Source organism: Octopus bimaculoides, chromosome 23 (assembly GCF_046866305.1).
Source record: "Octopus bimaculoides isolate indiv1 chromosome 23, ASM4686630v1, whole genome shotgun sequence".
NCBI classification, from domain to species: Eukaryota; Metazoa; Mollusca; class Cephalopoda; order Octopoda; family Octopodidae; genus Octopus; species Octopus bimaculoides.
Genome location: NC_142950.1, coordinates 22,976,237 through 23,004,221, shown reverse-complemented (window position 1 = coordinate 23,004,221; position 27,985 = coordinate 22,976,237). Strand labels below are relative to the sequence as shown.

General features: G+C 38.9%; 1 protein-coding gene across 3 annotated transcripts in view; it reads right to left on the bottom strand.

Annotated features, from left to right (window-relative positions):
• The window catches only part of LOC106879186 (mRNA-capping enzyme), a 46,936-nt gene that overhangs the window by 5,236 nt on the left and 13,715 nt on the right, over positions 1-27,985 (bottom strand). For all 3 annotated transcript variants that reach the window (XM_052976085.2, XM_014928634.3, XM_014928635.3), the window contains exons 2-15: positions 24,472-24,587; positions 23,295-23,404; positions 21,357-21,460; positions 18,793-18,881; positions 16,323-16,398; positions 15,137-15,167; positions 14,402-14,510; positions 11,599-11,723; positions 9,218-9,321; positions 7,853-7,954; positions 4,723-4,858; positions 3,086-3,157; positions 1,262-1,426; positions 27-98 (exon numbers count right to left, since the gene is read on the bottom strand). In XM_052976085.2, coding sequence (XP_052832045.1) covers positions 27-98; positions 1,262-1,426; positions 3,086-3,157; positions 4,723-4,858; positions 7,853-7,954; positions 9,218-9,321; positions 11,599-11,723; positions 14,402-14,510; positions 15,137-15,167; positions 16,323-16,398; positions 18,793-18,881; positions 21,357-21,460; positions 23,295-23,404; positions 24,472-24,541 — 1,365 coding nt within the window. In that variant the 5' untranslated portion in view covers positions 24,542-24,587. The remainder of the gene's footprint in view (positions 1-26; positions 99-1,261; positions 1,427-3,085; positions 3,158-4,722; positions 4,859-7,852; positions 7,955-9,217; positions 9,322-11,598; positions 11,724-14,401; positions 14,511-15,136; positions 15,168-16,322; positions 16,399-18,792; positions 18,882-21,356; positions 21,461-23,294; positions 23,405-24,471; positions 24,588-27,985) is intronic.

Sequence of the window (27,985 nt, the reverse complement as noted above, 5' to 3'; positions counted from 1 at the left end):
ATTGTGGTAGGAGTAATAGTACCTACCTCACCAGCTGGCTGGAAGATGAGGCCATCGACTTCATGGCTAACTTCACTTGTAAATTTACCATCCAGTAACTGAAAGAAAAAAACATAAAATAAACAAAACTCAAACATAACAATTATTAGCAACAATAATGAAGTAACATATACTGTATTTTCTGCATGTAAGGCACGCTTTTTTCAAAACCATTACCCCCTAAAGTTACCCTGCACCTTATATGCTGAAGATCAGACTTTAGGTAGACTTGGTTAGAGTTATTATTAACAATGGACAATATTGGTAACAGTGGAGGTTGGTGGTGATATTTGTTAGTGTTAATGTAAGTATTGTAAATTAGTCTACCATAATAGCTTACCACAGGGTGTCAGTCTTAATTTTCATGGTTCCTATACATGAAAATGTGAGACTTGGGGATTTGGGGTTAACTGCAGTTTTTTTTATTCATAGATTAGGCCTACCAAAATTGGGGTGAGCTTGTGTGCCTTATATGACCAGAAATACAGTATATAAAGTTAACAACTAGCTATTTTTGTTCCAGCTTCCTTCCCCAAGTAACATTTGCATAACATTAGCAACAAGTTGTTATTTTTTAGCTTTCCAGCCAAGGTAAAATTTATATAAGGTTAGCAACTAGTTGTTAACAAAGCCAAACAGTTGATCCTCTATGAGGTCACTTGACTTGCCAGAAATAGCAAACTGAAACTCACTGACTCACTAAAGGACACACTAGATAATGTGGTCATGGCTGGAATGCCTATCATAGGTGTGTTAGATCAAAGTTGACATGGGATAAACAGCAACTACAAGTATTGATATATTCAATGAGGGAGTCTCAAATGTAACTTGACCTGCTAGAAATAACAGCCAAATTTCTCTAAAATCATCCCCTGCCTCACCCCATCTTAGAAAATATATTCTTGGGTTCCCTGTACATAGCATAATGATGGGATGGTTACGGCTGGAATGTCTTTGATCGTAAGTCAGCTCAATCAGGGTTGAACCTGTGACAAAAGAATAACAACAAATGTTAATAGATCCATTGAGGTGGTTACTATGTGGTTGCTGAACCTGCTAGAAATAGCAGCTAAATCTCCTTCACGTCACACCAACTGTTTTAAAAAATGAAAAAAAAAAAGGATGCATTGCATAATGTAGTCCTAAATATACAAAAAGATGGCTGGAATATTTTTGATCTAAAGAAAGGTTAATGGAAGTGCAAAGCTGTCTTGTTACGCACCTTTCTTGAGATGCTGATATCCCAGAAATCTTTAGCTCGTACGCTGAATGGTTCTTTAGTTTTGTCAAGAAGCCCCTCAATCATCCGTGAATGTCTTGGTTCAATAATCTCCTTCTTGATACACAGAAGCCGGCGCTCAAAGTCGGTGCCGCCAACATCTTTACCCTGAAATGAAACAGATAAAAAATAAATAAATAATCACCATCGTCGCCACCACCACCACCACTATACTGTTATAAGTTATTCTCATCAACAATGGCACAGGCATAACTGAGTAGTAAGAGGCTTGTTTCGCAACTGCATGGTTCTGGGTTCAGTCCCAGTGTGTGGCACCTTAGGTAAGTGTCTTCTACTATAGTTTTGGGCTGATGAAAACCTCCCAAGTGGATTTGGTAGACGGAAATTAAAAAAAGCCCATGTGTGTGTGTGTGTGTGTGTGTGTGTGTGTGTGTGTGTGTGTTTGTGCATACTCCTGTTATGACATCACATGATGCTTGCAAACAAGCATCACTGTCATACAAGTGACGTTCATATCTGCTCTTCTATGGAAAACATGCCTGGTCATGGAGCTAATCTGACCTTACTAGGAAACAGGTGAAGGCTGGCTCAGGAAGAGATCTGGTTGCCTTATAAAATCTGCCTTGGCAAATTCCGTCTGAACCATGCAAGCATGGAAAAGTGAACATTAAAACAATGATGATGATAATGGTGCAGACATCCACCACCATCACTGGCACCAGTTTGTAACTGACCACTGCCCTCTTTGCTATGTCCCTAGCCAACACACTGAACTAACCCTTTTCATACTAACCTGCCCAATACTGCCCCCAGTTCTATGATACAAACTTTCTGTATTAAAATTTTCTAAATTAAAACCTGCCATCAAATTTTCATATTAATTTCAATTCCAAACGTCAGCTTAATCATGTAAAAGTTATTTAATTAAATGCTTCATTACACTGTGTAACAAAATTTCTTTTGTCTTTGGTCAGTAAGTGTTATTTCCTATTTGCTTCCATTCAGAAATTAAAGGAAATGACTACTATTCCCTTCAAACTTTGCTTTTTTGTGACGTGGACAGCAATATTTTGAAACTGACCTATTTTCCATTACATCTCAGGCAGATTCAGTGCTGAGTTGCTGAAGCAGAAATATCATTGTAGCAAATATTCTGCTCAAAACCACAGATTTGCTGGTCAGTTGCTTGACCATAACCACTTGAGCATGTCCCTTAGTGGCTGATGATATGTGCATTTCTGATCATGAGCAAGAGTACTGGGGGAGCATCACAGCCATGTGTTGAGAGGGAATTTGAATAAATGTAACAAAAAGAAAAATTTGAAGGAAATATTAACCATTTTTCACACTTACTAGGGGTAAGCAAATAGGAAATTACAGTTGTTACTCAAGGAGAAAAACTGTGTTACACAGAATTATTTTCAAAATTAATTGAAACAAAAGCAGTGTCTTTCAACAGAAATATGGCAACAAAAGGGTCAATCCAGAGAGCTAGAAATAAGAACCAATGCTAAGAGAAACAAGTTGGTTGTGTTTGGAATGACTTTAATCAAGACTAATCTGGGCTACAAGAAGGGGTGAGATACAACCAGAATACTTATCTGGGGTCTAGAGAAACAAGGAGAAACCAGTGAATATTTGAAGGGACCTTATAGCCACTAAGGACCCCCCCCCCAACCCACTCCTGAGCCTAGGAACTAGAAATAAGTTTTGTCTTTATTGCTTTGCTTGGCAAACTTTCTTTTGAAGGTTCTGGGTAGGGGAGGAAGGAGGATGGGGTTAATACAACAAGACAATGTACCTTACCATAAATTTGACGATATCATAGACTAAATATCTTGGTACCACTCTGTCGTCGACTTTGTCAAGGATCATCTCCTGGAAAGATAGAGTTAATCATCATCATCATCATTGTTATCATCATCACCACCACCACCACCACCAGTAACTATTATCACCATCATCACAACAATCATTATTGTTATCCACATCAAATAAAACATAACCGATCAAATACTAGGATTGGTGGTGGTGGCGGGGGTATCAACTGACCCCCCCCTCCACAAAGTTGTTAGCTTTGTGCCTCTGTAAGAAAATATCTACACTACCACCACTACCATCAGCATCATCATTACTCACCACCATTGCTGCCATCTTCACTACTAGTATTATGAATACCACCATTGCAGTGGTAGCAAGGATGATAATAGTAGTAGTAGTAGTAATGGAAATGGTGGTGGGTGATGACACTGATGGTGGTAGTATGAGGACGATGGTGGTGGTAGTGCAGATAGTTTCTTACCACTGAGTAAGCTGAAGCAATGTAAAACAAGGTGCCTGAAGCACATGACACGTTGCCCAGCTGAGGAATAAAATCAACAAACTTATGAGGTGGTATTAAAAAGTTCCTGGGACTAGTTCTGTAGTGTGCCAACAGATGGCAGTGCACAGTGAGAACTAGCAGTGACCATCATGAGGCAGTGTGAAGAGTGACATCGCTGTATTTACTTAGTAAGTTATGAAATTTATGTTTCTGTGATCACATGTATGCTGTAGTCTGCGACTTTGTCATAGACAAGAACAAAGAGCCAACATGAAATTTTGTGGTAAACCTGGGAAGTCTGCTACAGAAACATTGAGCATGGTTGGACAAACTTACAGCAACAAAGCAATGGGTCATATGCAATGTTTCGAGTCGCACAGGTGTTTCAAAAGCAGAAGACCATCCCTGATAGATGATGAGTGATCTGAAGGACCTGCCACGAGTGTCACTCCTGGAAATGTGGTATTGTGCATTGAGAATTCGTCCTCCAGGGCCAGACTGTCAATCAAGAGTTCTATTGCGACGTTTTGAAATGTTTGAGAGAGGACATTCGGCAAAAGCAACAAGATCTTTCCTCACTCGTGTGTTTTTTGCCAAAACCAACACAGTATCACTTCCGTACTTGCCCTATTCACCAGATTTAGCACTTGTAGACTTCCATCTCTTCCCCAAAAGGAAAATGCAGCTCAAAGGTCATTGTTTTAACACCATTGTCAAGATCCAGAGCGAATTGCAGAAGGTCCTCGACTCGCTTACAGAAAACGACTTCCAGGCTGGATTCCAAAAGTGGTAGGAATGCTGGGACCGGTGTATTGTTGCGCAAGATGACTATTTTAAAGGAAATCATGTTAAAACTTAGGCAAATAAGTTACTTTATTAAACATAACTAATCCGGGAACCTCATATGACTGTAAATTCAACAACCTAACCACTGGGCCATGCATCTTCACACCTGACTAAATATATAGCATGGAAACTATTGAGTCTTTTGTCCTGAGACTGACATATTCACAACAAAATGGAAAGGAAGATTGACATATAAAGATGTACCAAAAAAGATACTTCGTATCACACATTCCTTCTCTCTCTCAATATAGGAAACAGTTATTTATTCACTTACACCATCTAGAAGAGTTTCTGTGAGATGTTCTGATGGAATCTTCCGGGATGGGAACTGTAAATTGGGTACATGGAACACAGCGTTGTCACGGTCGATCATATAGACATTGTCAGGGCCATTTATTAGGGCCATGTACCTGAAATTAAAGACAATGAGCACACATGTGAATATAAACTTTCTTTTACTCCAGTCATTAGACTGAAGTGATGCTGGGGCCCCACCTTGAAGAATTTTAGTTGAACGAATTAGCTCTAGCACTTTTTTTGTTCTTAAGCCTGGTACTTATTCTATCAGTCTCTTTTGCCGATCTGCTAAGTTACAGGGATGTAAACACACCAACACTGGTTGTATGGTGGTGGTGGTGACAAACACAGACACAAAGACACACACACACACACACATCCATATACATAAATATCAGGCTTAAAAAAAAAGTATTGGGGTCGATCAATTCAACTAAAAAAGTTTCTTCAAGGCAGTGCCCCAGCATGGCCACAGTCTAGTGATTGAAATCAGTAAAAGATTATATGTATATATATATATATATATATATATATATATAAATATATATATATATAAAAAACATACAAACACAGTCTTATTATATATATATACACACACACATATCATTTAATGAATATAGCTGTTATACATGAGCTATTTCAAGTTTCATGTTTGGATAGTGCAGTAATTAGATAAGCATGTACAGCTTACCATGCACGGTGATGAACTATTGCTGGATCATGCATTGTATGCATGTACAAGTCCATCTGATTGTTGCACTATCCAAGCTGAAACTTGAAGCAGCTCAGATATAACTCCTGTATTCATTAAATGATACTTATCTCTAACTGGATTGAGCACATTTTTGATGATCCTACAAATAATTGAACAGTATACTCTGTGTGTGTGTGTGTGTGTAGGATTGGCCTGCAAGAGCCTTGTGCCAGTGCATGTAAAAAAAACACCTTAAAAGTGCCTGTGCTGGCACCACATAAACACCCATGTCAGCATCACATAACAGCACTTGTGCAGGGCACCACGTAAAAGCACGCATGCCAGTGCTATGTTAAAAAGCTCTCAGCACACACTGTAAAGTGGGTGGTGTTAGGAAGGACATCCAGCCATAGAAACCAAACCAAATCAGACTGGAACCTGATACAGAACTCCTCTTGCCAGCTCTGGTCAAACCGTCCAACCCATGCCAATATGGAACACAGATGATAAAGGATGATGATGAACTAACACACACACAAAACCATAGCCATTACTTGCAAGCAACAAGTCATATCTGCTGATTGTGTTAGGTGTCCATATAGTAACAAGCAGGCATAGATACTCTCTTGTCCCTCTTGCCCTTTACCCAAATGGAGCAGCGAAGATATGAAGGGAGGGCTGCATGATCCCTTAACTGGTATTCATTTTTAGCCGAATAGGCTGCAACAATACGGAAAAAGATTCCCTGCTTGAAAATATAATGAATCCGCTGCCCCAGTAATTGAATTCACAATCTCATAACCAAGAGTTCAACACCTTAATCACTAGACCAATGTGTGTGTGTGTGTGTGTGTATAATATATATATATATATATATATATATGTATAAAGGTTATGAAAGGTATTGGAGTCAACCAAACCCAAAGATACAAGTAATACTGAGTAAGTGCTGTATACCGGCTAGTTTTGCCCCTGTCGTTGTATAAACATGAGTTCCTGTCTTAAGGCTTGACCTCTTAACCCTACACACACCTCTCACTTGATTAGGGCTATCCTTTGAGTAAACAACGCACAGAGTACTCCGGATACGATATGATATATATCGACCTTTACTACTACAAATATCTCCGGAAAATACCCACAAGGATTCTTTACATGGATGTTTACTGCTGGAATGAAGCTACACTCCAAGTACTGTTTCTTCTTTGTTCTTTTTTCAGCGCATTGCTCTCACTTCTTACTACAAATCTCCTCTTATAGATGTAATAATCCATTCCTCTACTATTACCGTCTCCGATGAAGGGATACATTGGCTTTTCCCTGAAACAGCTGTAAGACTTTATCCATATTTCTAACTTTGCCATTGGTCTCTTTATCTTTTTCTCTCTTTGTACATACATATATATATATACATATACACACATATATATATATATATATATATATATATATATATATATATATAATACAAAGAATATATATACATGTATACACACATATATGTACATACTTACATCTACATGTGTATATACATGCATATCAGGGTACAGGACGTTAGAAGAATAAACTACAGACAACGGAACGAACACATAGGAAAACGGAAAGCCCCTTGGAATATCCCTTCATCAGCTGTCTCTATTCTATCTAGACGTTTCGAAAACCAGACAGGACGTACTCTAGAATAGTCTCTTCCTGAGTAGTGGATCAACCCACTACACAGAGGATTCCAAGGTGGCAAACACAAACCAAGACAGGAAAAAATGGACAGTGAAAACAACATTCAAAAGCCGTACGGCCAAACGCAAATCTGAGGTAGAACGCTAGTAGTTCGTCTTGCCTTCACAGCGGCTGGAGTGAAAAGAAAGTTGACCACAGGTCACACGAGAGCAGAGAGGATGGTGGAGGGAGGAAGTGGAACAAGGAGGAAGGGACAGAAGCAGTGAAGTAGAGGCCAGGACAGAAGGGTAGATAGGAAGATAGAGGAAGACAGATAGATAAATAGATAGAGAGGATGGTGGAGGGAGGAAGTGGAACAAGGAGGAAGGGACAGAAGGGTATAGAGACAGCTGATGAAGGGATATTCCAAGGGGCTTTCCGTTTTCCTATGTGTTCGTTCCGTTGTCTGTAGTTTATTGTTCTAACGTCCTGTACCCTGATATGCATGTATATACACATGTAGATGTAAGTATGTACATATATGTGTGTATACATGTATATATATTCTTTGTATTATTACATTATTGAACGCACACGTCCTATTTTGCAAGTAAGTCTACTATATATATATATATATATATATATATATATATAGTAAGAGAGATGGATGGATGCATAGACATACATAAAACACCATCATTACTACGAGTAGCAGTTGTGTAGCAAACAGTTCACTGTGGAAATGAGTTTAACTGACCTTGTTCCATCAGCTTTCCAGCTAACTTTGTATGGTTTCTGCTTGAGGTAGATGAGATTGTTTATGTCCATTGACACTGGTTGGGAGCCAGGAAACCCAGAACTGAAGAAAAGAAAACAAAAACAAATTACCAGTAAATACAATCAACACTTAACTGTTGTTTTAACATGCAGAAGGCGTCCCTGAGTACAGCCAAACAACAAAAACAAATTACAAATCATCAGTAAATACAATGCTATTTTAACATGCAGAAAGTGTCCCTGTGTACAGCCATACCAACTAAATGAAATTAAGGCTAACTTGAGGGTAGGTGTGGTTTTATTGTTAAGAAATTTGCTTCCCAACCATGTGACTTGGGTTTCAGTCCTACTGAGTAGCACCTTAGGCAAGTGTCTCTTCTACAATATACCAAAGCCGAGCAAAGCCTTGTGAGTGAATTTGATAGACAGAAACTCATAGTAGTTCACTTGTTTTGATATCAGGTTATGGTCGTAAGTGAGCATCTCTGTCATACAAAGGGGTGTTGTTCATCTCCAGTCTTCGGTGGAAAATATGTTCTGGCCATGGGGAAATATTACTTTGCTTGGAAATGTGCAAAGGTTGGTGACAGGAAGGGTATCTGGTTGTTGAACATCTGCCTCAAACTCCATCTGACCCATGCAAGCATGGTAAAATGAATATTAATCCTTTAGTATTTAAACCAGCCATATCTGGCCCAAATATTCTGTTTAATGTTCAAACAGATCTGGCTTCTCACACCTACCCTGTAATGTCATTCTAAAAATAAACAATCACATTCATCAAAAATCTCAGAGCTACTATATCATGTATCATCATCATCATCATCATCATCATCGTTTAACGTCTGCTTTCCATGCTAGCATGGGTTGGACGATTTGAATGAGGACTAGCAAGCCAGAAGGCTGCACCAGGCTCCAATCTGATCTGGCAGCGTTTCTACAGCTGGATGCCCTTCCTAATGCCAACCACTCCGAGAGTGTAGTGGGTGCTTTTATGTGCCACCAGCACGAGGGCCAGTCACATGGTACTGGCAACGGCCTCGCTCAAAAGGTGTTTTTTACGTGCCACCTGCACGGGAGCCAGTCCAGCGGCACTGGCAACGACCTCGCTCGAATGATTTTCTAACATGCCACCAGCACAAGTCCTAGAAGGCGATGCTGGTAACGATTACGCATGTATGATTAATTAAAAGCAATGTGAATAAATAAGCATTTCATTTAACAGAATAACTCTGAATACTAAAAGATTAAATGATGATGAAAATTAAACTCAAAGAAATAAACAACTAAAAAAAAAACAACTATCAAAGATGAAATAAATTTTAAAAAAACCCTCTCAACTTACAACTTCCATCCACACATGTCTTGGCATTTGCGCTGTATGCTGGACAGAAGAGACTGGTCTTCAACAGGATATACTCCTCTTACACCTTCCATGAACTGGGCATTCTGAAAGCAGAAGTTATGTCAACAAGTTTGTTTTACAATGTGTATACTCTCTTACTCTTTTACTTGTTTCAGTCATTTGACTGCGGCCATGCTGGAGCACCGCCTTTAGTCAAGCAAATCAACCCCAGGATTTATTCTTTGGAAGCCTAGTACTTATTCTATCGGTCACTTTTGCCGAACCGCTAAGTTACAGGGACGTAACACACCAGCATCGGTTGTCAAGCGATGTTGGGGGGACAAACACAGACACATAAACATATACACACACATACATATATAGTAGTACACTTTTTTCCACCTTGTTGCACATTTCATGTGCTTACTCCGGTATATATATATATATATATATATATATATATATATATACACACACACATATATACACGATGGGCTTCTTTCAGTTTCCGTCTAACAAATCCACTCACAAGGCTTTGGTCGGCCCGAGGCTATAGTAGAAGACACTTGCCCAAGGTGCTATGCAGTGGGAATGAACCTGGAGCCATGTGGTTGGTAAGCAAGCTACTTACCACACAGCCACTCCTGCACTATGTATGTTTATTTTTATACCTAACCCTATCACTTGTTCACTGTTCCCTACATTCACTCCCTTCTTACACCTCGCTACACCACCAGCCCTATTTCTATTCATCAATCATTCTTCCCTCCCACCTTTATTTCCCTATCCTGCTCTCGATCCAATCCATCTTTCTGTCTCCATGCTCTCTTTCATTTACTTTCTTGGACATGTTGCCATTAAGAACATGCTTAGGCATCTTGCCACCAATCCACCCCTCCTCTGCAATAATAGACCTGTCCCTGTTCTTCCCATCATACATCAACCTCTCAACACCTTACAGAAAGTCACCCCTTCTTTTCTTTTCTCCCTCTCGGTCAAGAGATCCCTTAAGTCTTGTAACCTCCCTGGTGCTGGTGCAACAAAGAAAAAAACAAAAAAGGCACCTAATGTCAGTACAGTCTGTAAAGAACATGGATTCTATGCCTCAACAGCTACAGTATCTGCATTATCTGACACGCTTGCTTTCTCAGGAGGGCAGTTGTCAAATTTACAAGCCAGAGTTTTGGGCTGCAGGCAGAAGCATTATTTAACCCATTACCTACCAGTGATCTCATATGAGATCACTTAAAAATTACAAATTTCGTAATTATCTGTCAATATTTACACATATCTAACCTTTTTGCTATATCTACTAGGTATATTTCTCTGATATTCAAATGAGGTTTGCTAATTTTTCACCCAATATCTCGCTTATTTCTATTTAAAATGTTCTATTTAAAAGTTACTTTGAAATGTTATTTTGATCATTCCAGCATGTTTCTAAGGCTGTTTTATGCTAGAAATCAAAGTTTCATAAAAAAATTCCAGTTAATAGAATTATGGGAGGTAATGGGTTAACCTGCTGTCCTTGACTGCAACTGGCTGTTGGATGTGGACAGCATTCATGAGGAACATGGTGAACTCATTGGTCGGAGCCAGCTCAATCCACCTTAGGTGAATGCCAGCGCAAGTAAAAAAAGTACAGTAAAGTGGTTGGCATTGGGAAGGGCATTCAGTGATAGGAAACCATGACAAAACTTAGACATTGGAACAAGGTGTGGTCCTACAACAAGTTGGATCCTGTTAAGCTGTGCAACCCATGGCAGCATGGGATGTGGATGTATAATGATAATGGTGTTGAGTAGTGGTGGTGGTAGTAATATTAGTTGTAGTGGTAGAAGTTGTAGTAGAGGTGGTGATAGTGGTGGTGGTAGGAGTAGTAGTCATAGTTGCAGTAGTAACAGTGGTAGTGGTGGTGATGGTGGTAGTAGTAGTAGTAGTGGTAGTGGTTGCAGTAGTAGTATAGGTGATGGTGGTGGTGGTAGTAGTAGTAGTGGTAGTGGTAGTGGTGGCAGTAGTAGTATAGGTAATAGTGGTGATGGTGGCGGTGGTAGTAGTAGTAGTGGTGATGGTGGCGGTGGTAGTAGTAGTAGTGGTAGTGGTAGTGGTGGCAGTAGTAGTATAGGTAATAGTGGTGATGGTGGCGGTGGTAGTAGTAGTAGTGGTGGTGGTAGTGGTTGCAGTAGTAGTATAGATAATAGTGGTGATGGTGACGGTGGTAGTAGTAGTGGTGGTGGTGGTGGTTGCAGTAGTAGAATAGGTAATAGTGGTGATGGTGGTAGTAGTAGTAGTGGTAGTAGTTGTGATGATGGTGGTGGTCATAGCAGCAGTAGTAGTGCTGGTGGTAGTAGTTGCAGTAGTAGTAGTAGTAGTGCAGATACCTTTTTGAAGAATTCCTTCTTGTGCCTCCCTGGTGCACTGGTTGGCATTGATGCTTGTGTGCCATGACTGGGGTCACCATTGGCTTCTTCTATGTCATCATTATCTTTTACCGAGTCGTCGTACTCTGAGTAAAGATTAAAAAAAAAAAACACCCTTGAAAATTACAAGCAAGCAAGCTACGACATAAGAAGACAATGGTATTTGGCATCATTTGGATTCTTGTGAATTTTTTATTACTAGTTTTACTCACTGGACAGCGGCCATGCTGGAGCATCAATTTTAACAATTATAGTCGATTGCATCAATTCCCAACAATTATATCTGTCTGGTCTTCATATTTTATCAACCTCAAAAGAAGAAAAGATCTGGGCAGGATTTGAATTCAGAAAGGAAAGGAATGTACCCAAATACCACAAGGTATTTTTTCCCAATGCTCTACAGATTCAATCAATCCCCTGCCCAGAGATCACACTATCTTTCTTTCTTTTTTTTGTTTTTTTTGCAATAGTATTTATTGATTTAAATATTGTCTTGTACAGAAACATACAGTACAAGACGGAGGAGTCTGTGATTCCTCAGTCTGCTTGAAATAGCAGCTAAATCCCCAACAAGTCACATGCTACCATCTTAAAAATAGTGAAAGAAACTGACACAGAAACAGGCTGGAGGGTATATCAGCCGAAATGTTGTGTCAACAACAAAAAAGATGAGGACAAATATCCGTCTAATGTAAATAATGTACAGAAACACTATGCTGAAAACAAAATATGGGATGGTCACAGGTGGAATGGGTATGATCACCAGTCGGATGAACTGGAGCTACCCTTGGACTAAACAACAGCATACCATATTTGCTGATGTATTCTGACATAAGATGCACCCCTATTTTGTACTAAAAAAAATAATTTTAAGTTTCATTATACACTTATTGAAAGATATTTTAACCCTTCAAGATTTAAACTGACTATATAAGGCAAACATTTTCTACGTATTTTGTGTTCAAACTGGCCAGATCTGACCTTTCATACTTCCCCACAATGTCATTCTAGAAATAAACAATTATATTATTTAGATCTCAAAGCTAAAAAATAATACATGATCATTTCAAAACAATGTGAATGAATAAGCATAACATTTAACAAAGTAATCTGTATGCTAAAAAATTAAAGTGGTTTTGTATGGGATAATTGTATGATTTTTTGCATATAAACACAATGCTGTGACAAAATACTGGAATAAAATATGAAAGCATAAATTTATCACTTATAAATAAGAACAGGCTGGGCAAATTTCAGAGAGCTGATACCTTAGTTGGTAACAAAGGACCTCTCACTCAGAGTGAAAGGCAGATTGTATTTTGCCTGTGTTCCAACAACTATGCTACATAGCAGTGAGACATGTGCTATGACTATTGAGGATATTTGAAGGTTTGAAAGAAATGAAGCTAGTATGCTCTGCTGGATGTGCAATGTCAGTGTGCACATATGACAGAGTGTAAGTGATTTGAGAGAAAAACAGTATATGAGACATCAGATGTAATGTGCAAGAGAGAAGACTGTGCTGGTATGGTCATGTGATGCATATGGATGAGGACAGCTGCATCAAGAAATGTTGATCTCTAATTGTAGAGGGAATGTGTGGAAGGAGCAGACCCAAGAAGACGTGGGATTAAGTGGTGAGAAAGGATCTACAGACATTGGGTCTCACTGAGGGATGACAAGGGACCAAGACTTCTGGCTGCTTGCTGTGTTTAAGAAGACAAGCCAAGCTAAGTAAAATTGTGGTTGTCCATGCATACAGGCATGTCCTCTACACCCCTCTCTCAGCTAAAAATACTCTAGTTTTGTGGGCTCATGGGTGCTGATGCCGTATAAAAGTACCACATAAAAGCACCCATGCCGGGACTATGTAAAAGCAGCCATGTAAGAGTGCTCATACCAGTGCCACATAAGAGTGTCTGTGCTGGTGTCACTTAAGGGCAGCCATGCCAATGCTGTGTAAAAGCACCCAGTACACTCTGTGAAGTGGTTGGCATTAGGAAGGACCCTTCATTGGACACGGAACTCAGCTTGTGAAGACCTCTTGGGGCAAGTGAAATCGTGATGGCACCTGTGCCCAGCGTTGCCTTTCTGGCACTTGTGCCCATGGCATGTGTAAGGACTTTCGAGTGAGATCGTTGCCAGTGCCTCTGGACTGGCTCTTGTGCAGGTGGCACATAAAATACACCATTTTGAGCGTGGCCGTTGCCAGTACCGCCTGACTGGCCTTCGTGCTGGTGGCACGTAAAAGCACCCACTACACTCTCGGAGTGGTTGGCGTTAGGAAGGGCATCCAGCTGTAGAAACTCTGTCAAATCAGATTGGAGCCTGGTGTAGCCATCTGGTTTCACCAGTCTTCAGTCAAATCGTCCAACCCATGCTAGCATGGAAAGCGGACGTTAAACGATGATGATGATGATGATCTACCTATAGAAACCATGCCAAAACAGACTATGGAACTTGGTGCAGCCCCTGGCCTTGTCAGTTCCTGTCAGACCATCCAACCTATGCCAACAACGAAAAAAAAGGTGTTAAAAGATGATGATGATGGTGATGATGAAACTATGCATTTCAAATGTATCTTCTTTCGCATCAACTGTATCATTGTTTATGCTAAAGATTCTTACACAAAACCATCATGGAAGATTTTGATTTTAATACAAATACTTGAAAATTAGAAGTTTGGAATGAAAGAACCAGAAGTAATACTAGGTGGTATCAAAAGTGGGTTAAAAGATTTGAAGTCATTTTTTTTAAGACTTACCCTGACACCATTCAGGTAGCATTGGAGCAGAAATTATCATGTCTTTATCTCCATAACGCTGACATAAATCATTGATATAGTGCTGTTTGTATATTCCAGGAGAACGGCACTGAAAGAGAGAAAATGTTTTGTTTTTCATGTATGGATAGGTTTGAGACAGAGAATATAGAGTTGCTTGAGAAAATAGACAGGTTTATGTATTGGGAGAAAAAGAGAGAAAGAGAGAGGGGGTGGGAAAGGGGAGATGAGGGGGGGAAAAGAAACAGGTAGATAGGTAGACAGGTAGACTTGCATGCATGAAAGAGGAGGATTGAGACAAAGGAAGAAAGAGAGAGATAAACAAGAAGATAGATAGGTAGACAGATAGACAGACAGCATACACAAGAGAGGAGGACTGAGAGAGAGAGAGAGAGAGAGAGAAAACAAGAGAGATGCAAACTGATAAACAGAAGGAAGAGACCAAGATATATAGACAGCCAAAGGTAGGTGAGAGATAGAAGGAAAAGGAGGAAAGGTGGGAGAGAGAGAGGGGGGATGAAGAAGAGAGAAGGAAAGAAGAGGAAGAAAGACAACAGCAGCAGTAGCAGCAGACAAAATGATTATAATAAATACACTTGATAAAGTTAGATGGATGGATAGAAAGCTAGTTAAAGAGAAAGACAGACAGAGAGAGTGAGAGGAGAGACAGGGGGATATTGAAAGCAAGTTACAAGTAAAATAGATTATGTTACTTACTTTAGCAAACTCCTGTATAGCAGCATCAACACTGGAAATACAAGACAAAGGGCCAGGTAGTAGTAGTAGTAGTAGTAGTAGTAGTAGTAGTAGTAGTAGTAGTAATAATTATAATCCTTTCTACTAAAGGCACAAAATCTGAAATTTTGTGGGAGGGGACTAGTTGATTACATTGACCCCAGTGTTACACTGGTACTTAATTTATCAACCCTGAAGGGATGAAAGGTAAAGTTGCCCTCGGCAGAATTTGAACTCAAAACGTAAAGAGTCGAAAGAAATGCTGCTAAGAATTTTGCTTAGCGTGCTAACAATTCTGCCAGCATGCTGTTTTAAATAATAATAATAATAATAATAATAATAATAATAATAATAAAAAATAATAATAATCAATAATAATAATTAATAATAATAATTAATAATAATAATTAATAATAATAATAATAATAAAAAAAATAATAATAATCAATAATAATAATAATAATAATAATAATAATCAATAATAATAATTGATAATAATAATTAATAATAATAATAATAATAATAATAATAAAAAATAATAATAATAATTGATAATAATAATAATTAATAATAATAATAATAATAAAATAATAATAATAATCAATAATAATAATTGATAATAATAATAATAATTAATAATAATAATAATAATAATAATAATAATAGCACCACACACATCCTATGTAAGGCACTTTCAATACAGTGAAAATAATAACACCAAAACAAACCACAGCACATACCCAAAGCACCCAGAGCTGCACTTGGTAGTGCAGTGAAAGCATGTGATAAAAATAAGACTACCAAATAAGAATAATAATGATAATAATAATCCTTTCTACTGTAGGCAAAAGGCCTGAAATTTTGGGTTTCAAATTTTGGCACAGGGCCAGCAATTTTGGGGGAGTGGGTAATCAATTACATCAACTCCATTGTCCAACTGGTACTTATGTTATCGACCCCGAAAGAATGAAAAGGCAAAGTGGACCTCAGTGAAATTTTGAACTCAGAACATACTTGATGGACGAAATGCCAATAAGCATCTAGCAATGGTTTGTACTGAATTGTCTACATGTTACCAGCAATGCTCAAAAGCAAAGAGAACATAAAAGAAAAACATATTGGTAAAAAGAAAAAAAAAAAAAAAGAAAAAAAAAACACAAGCACCTACCTCCAGGACTCTTTTTCAACAAGGTAGGCAACAATAAGAAAACCAGTTCTGTTGAAGCCATGTGTACAATGAACACCTAAACAACCAGAAAAATAAAGGAAACAGAATTTTCTTTTGTTTGTTTTACATGTTTTTTTTTTTTTCATGCTAGAATGGTTTAGATCAGTGGTTCTCAACCGGGGTCCATGTAAGACTTGTGCGGGTGGGGTTTCCACACAAGCAAAGTAGTAAATTGGGTCCACAGCAGTATTTCCAGGGCCCATGAAAAAAAGTTACTTTGGATATATTTTTTGCAAGAAACAACTAGGTTTCTTTCTCTAATGCTTTACATAGCTCAACACACACACAAGTTAATGCGTAATAAAATAGTAATTTTGAAAGAAACATATACAGAACTAGTTTTGAAACATCAAATGGCTTTGGGGATCCGCCAGAATAGAATAGTAATGAAAGGGGTCCATAGCAAAGAATGATTGCAAACCACTGATTTAGAAGAATGTATTATTAAGGCATTGTCTAACAGCCGGATACCCTTATTTCTACTAAACTTTACCTGTTTCTTAACTAAAGGATCTCCTCTTCTACATAGTTTCAAAGACAAAAAGTGAGGGGAAATGCACAGTTGATAGGAAGAAAAAATGACATCACAACTTTCGTAGAAGTGAGTACAAATGTAAGCAGACACACAGACATGTGCATGCACACACACACACACATTTTATCTTTTACTTATTTCAGTCATTAGACTGCAGCCATGCTGGGGCACTGCCTTCAAGAGTTTTAGCCGAACAAATTGACCCTAGAATTTTTTTTTTTTAAGCGTCATACTGGTTGCTTTTGCTGAACCACTAAGTTAAGGGGATGTAAACACACCAACACCAGTTGCCAAGCAGTGGTGGGGGACAAAGACAAACAAAATGACAGACTTCTTTTAGTTTCTATCTACCACATCCACTACAAGGCTTTGGTTGGCCCGGGGCTCCAGTAGAAAACACTTGCCCAAAGTTTCATGCAGTGGGACTGAACCCAGAACCATATGATTGGGAAACGAGCTTCTTATAACACAGCTACACCTGCACCTTATATATATATATATATATATATATATATATGTACATATATACACACACACACTGTATTTTAGTATTCTTTTTTGTCAAAAATTAGGTTAAAAAAATATGGGAGTTTCTTATACATGGATAGTATAATAATCCCTTTCAAAAACCTTTTTTCACAAATTCTAAGCCCCCAAAATTAGGGGATTCCTATTACACGTTAGTTTATATATATATATATATATATATATATATATATATATATATATAGATGCAGGAGTGACTGCATGGTAAGAAGCTTGCTTTCCAACCACATGGTTCTGGGTTCAGTGTCTTCTACTATAGCCTCAGGTGATCCAAAGCCCTGCAAGTGAATTTGGTAGACGGAAACTGAAAGAAGCCCGTCATATATATATATAGGTATATATATCTATGTGCATGTGTCTGTGTTTGTCCCCCCAATCACCAGCCAACGTCGGTGTGTTTATGTCCCCTATAACTTAGCAGTTCAGTAAAAGAAACCGATGGAATAAGTACCAGGCTTAAAAAATAAGTACTGGGGTTGATTCATTCAACTAAAAATTCAATGTGGTACCCCAGCATGGCTGCAGTCTAATGACTGAAACAGATAAAGGATAAAAGATATATATATATATACACACACACACACACAAGTTTCCATCTATTAAATCCACTGACAAAGTGCTTTGGTCAACCAGGGGCTACAGTAGAAAATACTTTTCCAAGGTGTAGTAGAGTTGAGATTGAACTCACAACCATATTGTTGGGAAGCAATCTTCTCAACCACATAGTCACATGTCCATATCTAGCATCTATATATTAACTACATTTCTCTGTGTCTATGTCTGATAAGATTCTCACCTGTCTTTATTGAGACAAAAATAATGAGGACGAGTCCCACAACCTTCAACATCGAAGGCCTCACCTACAGTGTAGTGTTTGTAACATAAGGGCAAGTCAGCCTGTTTCAACCTGTTCCCCCTCCCTGGACATAAACAAAGAAAGCATCTGAAACACCCAACAATTTCACAGTGTTGCCACTGTGTACATTAGTGAGTTGTTGAGCTGATAAGGGACCTTCTACATGGTTTGTAGGTTCGACCTGTTAAAAATAACAATTAAATAACCTCCAAGTTCACACTTTATTTTGTTTCATTTGCTCATTTTACATGTGGCCTCCCTCCATGATAGCATGGAACAGATTCTGCATTCAAACAAACATAACCATCTCACTGTCTTTCGATACTGCTCACTCTTGTAGCTTTATGTATGACTGATTTATGTATTAGATCTACAAAAAGGAAAATTCTTTGATATTTTCCAAATTACTTTAAACTCCATGGTGAGTGTATTTTCTAAGAAATATAGCAACAACAGAACTTGGGATGACTTACCAATGACATCTGTGGGGTGAGTGGTAAAATATTTGGCAGCCATTTCAATAAAAACCTTGGTTTGATCTTCAGATGGTGCTTCTCCATGACTGAGTAAAAATAAAAGGAAAATACACTTACATACATACATACATACACACACACATACACACAAATACTTACACATAAAAAAAACATGCACATGCACATATATATAATTTAAATTTTAATGAGGAAATGTATCAAAATGTTTTAAGATACAGACACTTAACCATAACTTAGAAACTCAATATAGAAATGATGTCAAAAATCTTTTTTACTTAATAGTTAATCAGTTCCTATCATGAAAAAATCTATAGAGTAATACAGGGTTGGCCAATCAAACAGTAAATCAAAACCATTTAATTCCAAGATTAAAACAAAAAATTATTTTACATGAGACTTCACTAAATAAATAAACAAATGTTGAAAAAAAAAAAAAAAGGTGATTTTAACTCACAGCATTCAACTATTAAACATTCATAATTGGAATGAATAAACAAAATTGATTAAGTGTTTATGGAATTTTTGATTTACTGTCAGGTGAGTTTTGGCCAACCCTGTATAATGTTTAAAAAGATTTATTTAAGTAACTATTGTAGATATGATTTGATAATGGATTTATGATACATTTATATAATCAGTATCCCACATGGCATTGGTAATGTATGTGTGTGTGTGTATGCAAAGTAGCTGATGCCAGTGGCATGTGCAAAGCTCCTTTCAAGCATTGGGCCTCATGAAGGCAATGACGAATGACCATTGTGTCATGCTTGAGAAGACACATCAAGCCAAGTAAAATTGCAGTTGTGACAGATTCTAGTGTCACGCAAATGGTACCCATGCTGGTTGCAAGTAAAAGCACCCATTACACTCTCAGAATGGTTGGCGTTAGGAAGGGCATCCAGCTGTAGAAACTATGCCAAATCAGACTAGCGTCAGTGTGCCAGCCCGATCAAACCATCCAACCCATGGACGAAGGAAATTAAATGATGATGGTGATGATGATGTATATATATATATATATATATATATATATAGAGTCTGTTAAAAAAAAATGTATACACACTACAGGAAAGGAAAAATCTGCATAAATAATTAACTTGCGTAAGTACCTCTATAAATATAAATATCTCTGATGTTTCATTAAATTGCGATAACACTGAATTAAAATATTTATATAGATTTTTTCCTTTCCTGAAGTGTGTATACATTTCTTTGGCAGACTCTGTGTGTGTGTGTATATATATATATATATATATATATATATAAACAGTTGAAACTTATATTGAAATATCACTTAAAACTATGTTAATTTTTACCAGGAAACAGTTGACTGTGACTTTGAAGTTTCAGTTTACTAACCATCATCCGACTATATTACACACACGTATATAAAATTTCTGTGCCTAACCTGCAACAAAATGCAGCCGATTCACAATAAAAATGTACCTAATACACTTTCAGTTATACATACATGTTGGTATAGGTTGTTCAAAATAACACCATCTCAGACAATTTCAGTTTCCTCTGTGAGGACTTAGCTTCCTGACATGTGACAACACACACACAAACACACACTCTCTAAGCTTATTGTGGTTTCTGATCCACATAATTCATTTATTCTTTTACCAATTTCAGTCATTTGTCTGCAGCCATGCTGGGGCACCACCTTAGAGTGTTTTAGTTGACCACATCAACTCCAGTTTATGTTACAGTCTAGTACTTGCTCCATAAGTTACATTTGTGTGTGTGTGTCTGTCTGTCTGGGGGGAGGACCTCTAAGTTCGCAAGACATGAACAGACGGAAACTGAAAGAAGCCCGTCGTATGTGTATATATATATATATATATATATATATATATATATATATATATATATATATGTGTGTGTGTGTGTGTGTGTGTGTGCGTGCGTGTGTATGTTTGCGTGTCTGTGTTTGTCCCCCTAGCATTGCCTGACAACCGATGCTGGTGTGTTTATGTCCCCGTCACTTAGCGGTTCGGCATTAAGAGACCGATAGAATAAGTACTAGGCTTCCAAAGAATAAGCCCCGGGGTCGATTTGCTCGACTAAAGGCAGTGCTCCAGCATGGCCGCAATCAAATGACTGAAACAAGTAAAAGAGTAAAAGAGAGCCTAACACGTTGTCAGACAGAGACGCAAAACTCAAACATGGACACAAAGACATACACACACACACACACACTAACATACATTCACACACACAATGAGCTTTTACGCAACTTCCTTCAACCAAATTCACTCATAAAGCATTGGTGACGCCAAGGGCTACAAGTAGAAAACCTTGGCCCAAGGTACTGTGCAATGAAACTGAACTCAAAACCATGCTAGTGCTTTCTTAATCACACAGTCAAGTTTCACAGTGGGGTAGGAGGAACAAAACGAAGTGGGTACTGATGTATGTAGGGGTGGAATTGAGTAGGAATGAAGAAAAAATTGCAAAGTCTGATAATGAAGAGACAAAAAAAAGAAAAGTGTTGGTCATAAGAAAGATCAGGAAAACAAGACAGATAAGTTTATTACCCGCGGCATTTTAATTTTAAATATTTACAATCTTCCTTCTCAATTGAAGAGCTTTCATAGAATCGGTCAGTGTTAGTCAAATCAATCCACATTCCTATTTTCATCTGTGTCAGAAAGAGAGTAAATATGGAATGAAAATAAAACAAATAATGGGTTATTTCTTCACAGACATTGACTATTCAATAGGAAATGCGTTGCACACACACACACACGAATGTGTGTGTGTGAACATGTGTGTTTGTGTAAAAGTGTGTACGTATATTCTGAGTGTATGCATGTGTGTGTATTTGTGTCTGTTTATATGTTTGTGTTCATGTGTTTTATATGTGTACATGTGCATGCGAGTGTGAAAATGTATGTGTACATATATGCATGTGTGTGTGTGCGTGTGTGCGTGTGTGTGTGTGTGTGTGTGTGCGACTTAGAAACATGGTATTTCTCAATCTAAATTATTTAACTGGTTAAAGCACCAAGCAGAGTCTGTTCTTTCAATGAATTTGGTACAGATTCAATTCCCAGTGGAACTGTGCCACTGCTCAGAGTGTAGAATGAAGGCATCCAAAATGACATCACAACAGTCTGTGGTTTGGTCACGAATTTCCGCTGCTCAACAGTGAAGATTCAATTGTTCGATCGACTGAATCACAAGCACTGAATCAACATGTAAGTGACTGAGTATTCCATGGATACACAGATTCTGCCTGAGAATGACATTAACTCTTTTGATATCAACCCACCTGAGATTATCTATGACTTGATTCTATGATACAAACTTCCTGTTTTAAAGTGATCAGAATCAAACCTTCCAACAAAATTTTATGTTAATTTATGTTAAATTATGCTCCAAACACCAGTTTCATAATGAAAAGGAATCTACTCTACCACACTGGCTCTACATGGCTTGGCAGAGGGGTACAGTTTTTTATACGCATACACAGTAGTAATTAAATTGATTACATTAATCCCAGTGTTTAACTGGAATTGCCCCCCACCCCCACTCACCGAAAGGACAAAAGGTAAAGTCGACCTCAGTGGAATTTGAACTCAGAACATAAGGACGGCTGAAATACCGCTAAGCATTTCAGCTGGTGTGCTAATGATTCTGCCAGCTTGCAGCCTTAATTACAAAGTTATTTTATTAAGTTCTTCATTATTTTCAAAATGACAAGAAACAAAGGCAGTGTGTGTTTCAGCAGAAATATAGTGACAAAAAGGTTGCTGAGACCCCCTTCGGTCATGACTGACCATGGGATTGCACCTAGAATGTTACCCTCCCAGGCACGAGTCCAGGCAAAGTTGTTTATGGAAGGCTAGCAGTCACCCATGCATACCGGCCTCCTCTCCCCATGCCAGTGGTGTTATCCAAGGGAAAGGCAAAGGCCGATACAGCTTGGCACCTGTGACATCGCAACTCATTTCTACAGGTAAGTGAACTGGAGCAACGTGAAATAAAGTGTCTTGCTCAAGAACATAACATGTAGCCCGGTCCGGGATTCGAACTTACAACCGCACGATCGTGAGCTTGACGCTCTAACCATTGAGCCATGCGCCTTCACGACAAAAGGGTTAACCTGATGTAAATTAAAACTTTTCATCAACATTCCATGCTAATTTAAGTTCCAAACACCAGTTTAAAAGTGACAAAACCGTCATTATCATTTAACATCTGTTCTCCATGTTGACATGGGTTGGGTGGTTTGACAGGAGCCAGTCACCTGGGCAGCTCTTCAGCTGGCCAGCTCCTGTCAAACCATTCAACCAATGCCAGTATAGAGAACAGACATATGATGATTATTTTAGTAAATTCATTATCTTCAAAATTCATTGAAACAAAGGTAGTGTATATTTCCACAGAAATATGGTAACAAATGGTAAAAGGCACATATGTCAATAGTTATAAAAACATGAAAATTATTGATAAAAATCAGAAAAACTTACATTGTAATGCTTGACAGAACCAAATAGGAGACCAACATCAAACTTGAACTCATCAGCAACGAGACCATTGTATCTCGAGTCCAGTGGAGTCTTGAAAGGTAAAAATTTTCCTGAAAAGATAAAAGCAATTTTGATTACTGAATGCATGTGTGTGTGTGAGTGAGTGTGAGTGCACATGTATATGTGTGTGGATGTGCGTGTGCGCATGCAGGTGTGTGGATTGGTGTGCATGTATGTGTATATGCATGTGAAGGAGCATTTGAACGTGTGTGTGTGTGTGTGCCAAAAATTCAGCATAAATAAACCAAATCTCAAAAGTTAGACACAAATCACAATATCTCATGTACAGAACCTGTGATGAACTGGTGTCCCGCTCATGTGGAGTATTGTGATCTTGATCACTTATATACCATAGAAATAAGGTAACTGGCCCTATGAGTACTAGGACTTGAAACAGCATATACAGAATTGGATAAGTTTTATACATACACACACACACACACACATACAGTGTGTCCACAAAGTCTGGGTACCTGGAGTAAATAAAATCATAACATAAGCAATTAAATATAAGAAATAATAATTTCTTAAAGTATGTGTTAATCCTCATGTATCCAGACTTTTCTGGACACCCTGTATATAAATATATATACATATATATGTACAGAGACCTTTGGCATTATGTCGTGCTTGAGAAGACCCATCAAGCCAAGCAAAATCGTAGTCGTGGCAGATACCAGTGTCATGCAAATTGGCACCCATGCCGGTTGCACATTAATGCACCCCAGTGTCACTCAAATGGCACATTTATGTGTTTTCCATTTGGGAATTTGCTGATTGACTTAAACTTTGTTTCTGAGTTTACCTCTTCAATTATATATATATATATATATATATATACACACACACACAGCAGTGTAGATCAAACATACATACTTGTATTTATTTTTATCAAACAGGGTAAGTGGTAGAAAGAATAAAATTATACTTTGTTGTATTTAATTTCATTCCTTTATGTTCTGGGGTTCAAATCCTGCTGAATCCAACTTACCTTTCAAGCTTTTAATAAAATAGTACTATGTTCAGTGCAATTGACTACATCTTAGAAAGACAGTGCCCCAGTATGGCCACAAGCTAATGATTGTTACCAATAAAAGAATAAAAGAATAAAACATACCAACAACAGGTTTTCCTCTCCGTGGGCAACGGAGCCATCTTGGAGGTAACTTGACTTCCTGGTTGGTCATCTTGGTGGTGTTTTGGAATGGAATAGTTCTTATATTGAATTACATGCTAAGGGAAGAGAGAGAGAAAAAGAGAATGTGAGAGAGAGAGGAATGATTATTATCTATGACTACAAATGAAGAAAATGTCAGTGGGGAGGGTTGGTAAGGATGGAGTTAGGAAATCAAAAATGGATCGCATCAACTAGGACAGTAGTGTGAAGTTATGTGAATATATTGTGCACTTGGTAGAATCAGCAAAGTAGGCTAGCATCAGCAGTAGCACCACTGGCATCATCATCATCATTACCACCACCAAAATAAACCCCACTCCCCCTGCACACCATCATCACTGCTACAACCACTACCATCCCCACCAGTACCACCATCCACTTTTCCATGCCTGTATGGGTCAGGCGGAATTTGTTGGTAGATACAGAGTTTGTATGGCCAGATGGTGCCTTTTACGTGCCCCTGGTACAGGAGCCAGTCAGGCAGTCCTGGCATCAATCACGTTTGAATAGTGTTTGTTATGTGCCACCAGCACAGGAGCCAGTCAGGGGGTACTGGCATTGGTCACATTCGAATAGTGCTTTTTACATGCCACTGGCATGGTAGCCAGTCAGGGGACACTGGCATCAACCACATTTGGATGATGCATTTTATATGCCACCGGAATGGGAGCCAGTTGGAGGGCACTGGCTACAGCTACAATTTAGGTTTTACTTGGCTCAACAGGTCTTCTCAAGCATATCATATTGCCTGATGCATTAAGGGTACTCTTAAATGGGCTGGACATGCAACACTGGCATAGCCATGGCTGCGATCTCACTTTAGTTGCCAGGTCTTCTCGATCACAGCATATCTCCAAAGGTCTCAGTCTCCTATCATTGCTTCTGTGAGGCCTAATGTCTGAAGTCCTGCTTCACCACCTCATTCCATGTCTTCTTGGATATATATATATATATATACATACACACACCTACACAAATATCTATGTCTATCTATCTATCTAAAAACCAATCAGAAGAACAACGTGAATCACGTAGGTAAAGTAAAAGTTAGAGGTAATACTTGATAATTGTAAGCACCTGTATATGCCAGATCACGGCCAGGGTGAAAGAATAAATTAAAAACGCAAGAGTAAAAACATATATATACATACATACATATACACATAATATCTCAGTAGAGCTCCTAAAACATGTAGGGCCAAAGCTTAAAGCACTAACAGTTCGATATGTGTGTATATATATATATATATATATTTATAAGCATAATGCATTCTTCAGATCTTGTCAAATCATCCAATGCAAGCCAGCATGGAACATGAATGTTAAAAGATGATGAAAAATCTCAATGAAGAGGATTCATTCAGGTCATCAACTGAATTACCTGCTCACTGAATTAATGTGCAAGTGTGACTGAGTATTCCACAGACATGCCTAGCATTAATGTAATTCTCAGACAGAATCAGTTTCCATAGTTTCTTATTTCTTTATTACCCACAAGGGGCTAAACATAGAGGGGACAAACAAGGACAGACAAAGGGATTAAGTAGATTACATCGACCCCAGTGCATAACTGGTACTTAATTTATCGACTCCGAAAGGCAAAGTCGGCCTCGGCGGAATTTGAACTCAGAACGTAACGGCAGACGAAATACTGCTAAGCATTTCGCCCCGCTTGCTAACATTTCTGCCAGCTCGCCGCCCACTTTCCATAGTTTCTATGTACACTGTTCCCCTCACAAGGTATAGATTAACCCAAAACTATACAAAATGATGTTTACCCAAGGAGGAGAGAGAGAGGTAGAAATGCTTGTTCTGTTTTACACAATGAAGGTCGAGAGATGACCTGGGGTTAAACAACCACAATAACAATATTTGACCAACAATCAGCATGTCAGAGGACTGTTTAAGTAGAACAGATGGATGGATGGATGGTTAGATGGTTGAATGGATGGTTGGTTGAATGGCTGGCTGGATGGTGATGGTTGGATGGATGATGGATGGTTGGATGGTTAGATGGCTGAATTGATGGTTAGATACCCAGCTGTATGGATGGCTGCAGGGATGGTTGGTCGAATGGCTGGCTGGATGGTGATGGTTGAATGGATAGATGGTTGGATGGATGGTTAGATGGTTAGATGGTTGAATGGATGGTTGGATACCCAGCTGTATGGATGGCTGCAGGGATGGTTGGCTGAATGGCTGGCTGGATGGTGATGGTTGGATGGATTAATGGTTGGATGGATGGTTGGATGGTTAGATGGTTGAATGGATGGTTGGATACCCAGCTGTATGGATGGCTGCAGGGATGGTTGGCTGAATGGCTGGCTGGATGGTGATGGTTGGATGGATAGATGGTTGGATGGATGGTTGGATGGTTAGATGGCTGAATTGATGGTTAGATACCCAGCTGTATGGATGGCTGCAGGGGATGGTTGGTCGAATGGCTGGCTGGATGGTGATGGTTGAATGGATAGATGGTTGGATGGATGGTTAGATGGTTAGATGGTTGAATGGATGGTTGGATACCCAGCTGTATGGATGGCTGCAGGGGATGGTTGGTCGAATGGCTGGCTGGATGGTGATGGTTGAATGGATAGATGGATGATGGATGGATGGTTGGCTGACAAGCTGGAGTGATAGTTGAATGGGTGAACAGATGGATGGAAGGATGGACTGACAGATGTCTGGGTGGTTGGATGAAAGGATGTAAGAACGGATGGACAGATGGCAGGATGGACAGAAGGTTCACTGGGTGGGTGGATGGATGTTGGGTAGGAAGGAGGTGAAGGTACATGGCTTAGTTGTCAGGGGATTTGGATCATGATCATAAAGTCGTGAGTTCTATATCCAGTGGCACATTATGTCCTTGAGCAAGACACTTTATTTGATGTTGCTCCAGTCCACTCAGCTGGCAAAATTTGGTTGCACCTGTACTTGAAAGGGCCAGCCTGGTCACATTCTGTGTCATGCTGAATCTCCCTGAGAACTATGCTGGGACCAGCACCAGGGCTTTTTATGTGGCACCAGCACCAGGGCTTTTTATGTGGCACCAGCACCAGGGCTTTTTATGTGGCACCAGCACCAGAGCGTTTTACATGGCACATGGCACCAGCACCAGGGCTTTTTATGTGGCACCAGCACCAGAGCGTTTTACATGGCACCAGCACCAGGGCTTTTTATGTGACACCAGCACCAGGGCTTTTGATGTGGCACCAGCACCAGGGCTTTTTATGTGGTACCAGCACCAGGGCTTTTGATGTGACACCAGCACCAGGGCTTTTTATGTGGCACCAGCACCAGGGCTTTTTATGTGACACCAGCACCAGGGCTTTTGATGTGACACCAGCAACAGTGCTTTTTACATGGTAGCTGACAGAGTGCGAGTTAGTTAATTAGGAAGAATGGATGGACAGGTGCAAGGATGTGGGGATGGATAGATGAATATGTAGGTAAA